Raw genomic sequence first — 3,385 nt, 5'->3', positions numbered from 1 at the left:
TTATAGTTGATTTTTGCAACGACTTAAATGTTCACTATAATTCTATATTGAAATTTATAGAACGAATCATTTTATACGACGTCACTCATGGCAACCATTTAAAAACAAAAATTTCGATCTGAAATCACAAAATTCCCGTTTTAGCACCTACCGGGGTTGCTCCTCTCACGATGAAAACTATCCTATCTTTTAAGTTGGACCAAATTACACGCGGTGTAAAAAATTTCATCAAAATCGGTTAAGTGGTTTAGGAGTCCATTGAGGACAAACATTGTGACACGAGATTTATATATATTATGGTTTAGGAGTCCATTGAGGACAAACATTGTGACACGAGATTTATATATATTAAGATATAATATATTCATTATCGGAAGATGATTCTTCCATAATCTTTACAAGGTATAAAGAGTTTGTGAATAGTATGTTACTTATCACTTTAGATAGTCCTATCGCTCAAACAACAGTGGCAGGAAACATTTTTGCAGAACTTTTATCCAAAAATATTCTTTCTATGATGACCATCACTCAAGGGTGATTATTAATTATATATTTTTTTAAATTATAAAACATTCTTATTTCTGTTAGTATTTTTGTTTTTGTAGAATTGATGATGTTCTTAAATATTGGAATGATTTTTTGATGGATTTCCCTCAATTTTTCACCTATATTGCTGCCATTATTGGTAACTTGTTGTTTATATTTTTTATCATATATTTGAAATATACAATCATTCTTAATGAAAATTTTTATTTACAGCTCCATTATTATTATCACAGAATGGTACCTTTGATTTCAACAGTTTAAAAGATTCTTGTACATCTATACGACCAGACAATTCTAGTAAATTGTTCATCGAAGTACTATATAAAATTAATAGTTCCAAGGAAGCGCTTAACATTAAAGAAGTGTGTGATACCTATAATTTTAGTTATTTATTCTACTTTTGTTTTTTTTTTGCTTTACTTGTCTTGAATGTTTTTAATAAAATTAATATAAAATTATATAAGTTATACAGACCCGTAGAGGCTTTGGCCCACACTCATTTTAGTCATTTTTAGAGTAATCTTATATCACATTAACACATGAATATTTAGTTATTTACTAACTACCAACTATACATTACTCATCAGCAAAAACTATATAGTTTATATATCAAATACAATATTATACATAATATAAAACTCCATGGGAAAATGAATAAGTAAACGTAGAGTGTACTGTTTAGTCAATACATTTAAATACTGAAATCAACATTACATTACAAAGTAAAATGTAGATCATTTTTACAAAATATTTATAAGCATTAAAATTATAAAATTAAAAATAAAAACATACCTTCATAACGTTTTAATTTGTATCATACTATTTGATCAAATAAATACTAACAACAATAATAATTGAGTTTCTGTACATTGATATTAATCATACAGCATTTAGGTTCATTACTGTTATTTCTGTGTGTTTTTGGACGTATAATTACATATTTTCTGTATTATTCCACTCTAGAATACAATCCCCAAATTGCTCGTTCATAAGAAACCATGGAATTATTACTGATGTATAAATTACAGTAATGTCACTATTTTAGAGAGTTTACAGCTATAGGTGTTTTAAACATTTATAATATTGATGTACAAGATAATAAATTGCTACCTATTGCAGTATAGTTGGCTAATTCTTCGGTAACTTATTAATATTACTTTTTTTTAATCTAAGGAGAAACTAGGTGGTATATTGTGGATTTACAACAAGTGGAACGCGTTAGAAAATGTTCCTCTTGACGTTTTTGTGCCCAATAACCAAATAAATAATTATTTCAAAAAAGATGTAAGTACATTTTTAAACATAATAAATGCATGTATTTTTTTATTCCATTGTGTTTAATTTATATAATTTTAGCAAATTGGAGTATTCCTCTTATCTATTGCGATTAATGATAAAATGAGGTTCATTGATAATAAACTACTCTACGATATATTGCAAAGCTGGATATGTGTAAGCAATCAATTTAAATTATTGAACTGTATTTTGTATTATGCAAGTTGAAAATGAACATTGTTATTCAATGTTTTTTTTTTTTTTTTTAATTCAGGCTAATATCAATGCAGAAATCATTAAAACCACTTTGTTTGTGCAAGCATTAACTATTGCTATTTTCATTGTATGTTTGAGTAAGTCACTAATTCTAAACCTATAGTAAAATAATTACTCAATTATTCAACATAAGTTTTTAATTTACAGAATTGAATCATTCTTATGAGGATTTCTTTGAATCTATTCATTTGAAATTATTAACCTGTTATATTCAATTTGAATCACTCCCAGAATATGAAATCAAGGAACGAGAAGTAAAATGCATGTCGGGCATTCAAATAATGGCTGCTACACTCAAGCATCCTGGAGGTCAGTTGCTACCTAAATAAATGTTTGTTTCGTTTATAATGTGATATTGTTTTTCAATTAGGAATGGTAATAAAACTATTCAATAAGCTCTATGAACATAGAGTTATAAGGAAAGAATCGTTTGAACTATTCATAAAAGAATATGAAAAAATAGCTGACAAATAGACTGTGTATTTTCATCAATCTACACAAAATTCTTCTATTTTTAAAAATTAAATAATTTTCAGATACAATTGATATGAAAAATTATCAAAATTATAAAAAGTTCTTAATATTTGTCCATTTTTTAAATATTTAATTCTTTTTAATTCATTATTTGTAAACGGTTTTTTTTTTTAAATGTATTTTTAACAATGTTGGAATGGTGTACTATAACCTATAACAATATTATTGTATAAAGTTGATGATGTGTACATTGTATCCAGGCTTTGCGTACAGTGTCCAATTCTTTGTGGGAATTGTACGTTTTTCATAGATACTTATTTAAAGTTAAGTGTAAATTTACAAAAGTTTTTTTTTTACGAGTAACTGAAGTTAGTTTGACATTGGATATTACACTGTAAACTAACAATTTATCATGGAATGATTTTCCTGCCCCAATAGGTGATGACAGACAATAAAAAAATTAAAAACTTACCTACATCATTGTAAGATCAATACATCCATCACTCTATTTAGCATCTGAAATGCAGTTAGATGTAATTTTGTAAATCACAGATATTTTCAAGTAACCTATAGTTCAAATATAGCAAATTTTATTTTAAATATGAATCTGTGTGAAAATTTAAAATTATAAAATAAAGAAAATGCCATCAGAACCTGTTAAGTGGACGTCGTACCCGTACAATATGTTGTTTTCGTCATGGTGTCATACATATGTAGGACCCGGGCTGAAATTTTTTTAAGAATTTGAAAAAAAAATGTATTATTGTTTATTAAAATTCATTATTGCTTGTTTTGTTTATAATTACTACTGACC

At 26.4% G+C, this 3,385-nt stretch overlaps 1 protein-coding gene across 1 annotated transcript; it reads left to right on the top strand.

Moving 5' to 3' along the window:
* Positions 1–16: 16 nt before the first annotated feature.
* Positions 17–2,571, top strand: LOC103309307. The gene is made up of 7 exons (XM_029489856.1): positions 17–685; positions 760–908; positions 1,720–1,830; positions 1,903–1,998; positions 2,096–2,174; positions 2,245–2,406; positions 2,468–2,571. Exons 1-7 carry the CDS (start codon positions 643–645, stop codon positions 2,569–2,571), a joined length of 744 nt encoding a protein of 247 aa, XP_029345716.1. The 5' UTR covers positions 17–642.
* The last annotated feature ends 814 nt before the right edge of the window (positions 2,572–3,385 follow it).

This window comes from Acyrthosiphon pisum, chromosome A2 (genome assembly GCF_005508785.2).
Source record: "Acyrthosiphon pisum isolate AL4f chromosome A2, pea_aphid_22Mar2018_4r6ur, whole genome shotgun sequence".
Classification (NCBI taxonomy): Eukaryota; Metazoa; Arthropoda; class Insecta; order Hemiptera; family Aphididae; genus Acyrthosiphon; species Acyrthosiphon pisum.
Note: the sequence above shows the minus strand (reverse complement) of the source record. Positions and strands in the feature narration are given on the sequence as shown.

What these genes read in the sequence shown, in the direction of transcription:
- LOC103309307 (XM_029489856.1), top strand. Translation starts at nt 643, where the DNA reads ATGGATTTCCCTCAATTTTTCACCTATATTGCTGCCATTATTG. An exon ending in AAGCGCTTAACATTAAAGAA is followed by an intron (nt 909 to 1,719) that starts GTGTGTGATACC and finishes TTTTAATCTAAG; the next exon opens with GAGAAACTAGGTGGTATATT. An exon ending in TACACTCAAGCATCCTGGAG is followed by an intron (nt 2,407 to 2,467) that starts GTCAGTTGCTAC and finishes TTTTTCAATTAG; the next exon opens with GAATGGTAATAAAACTATTC.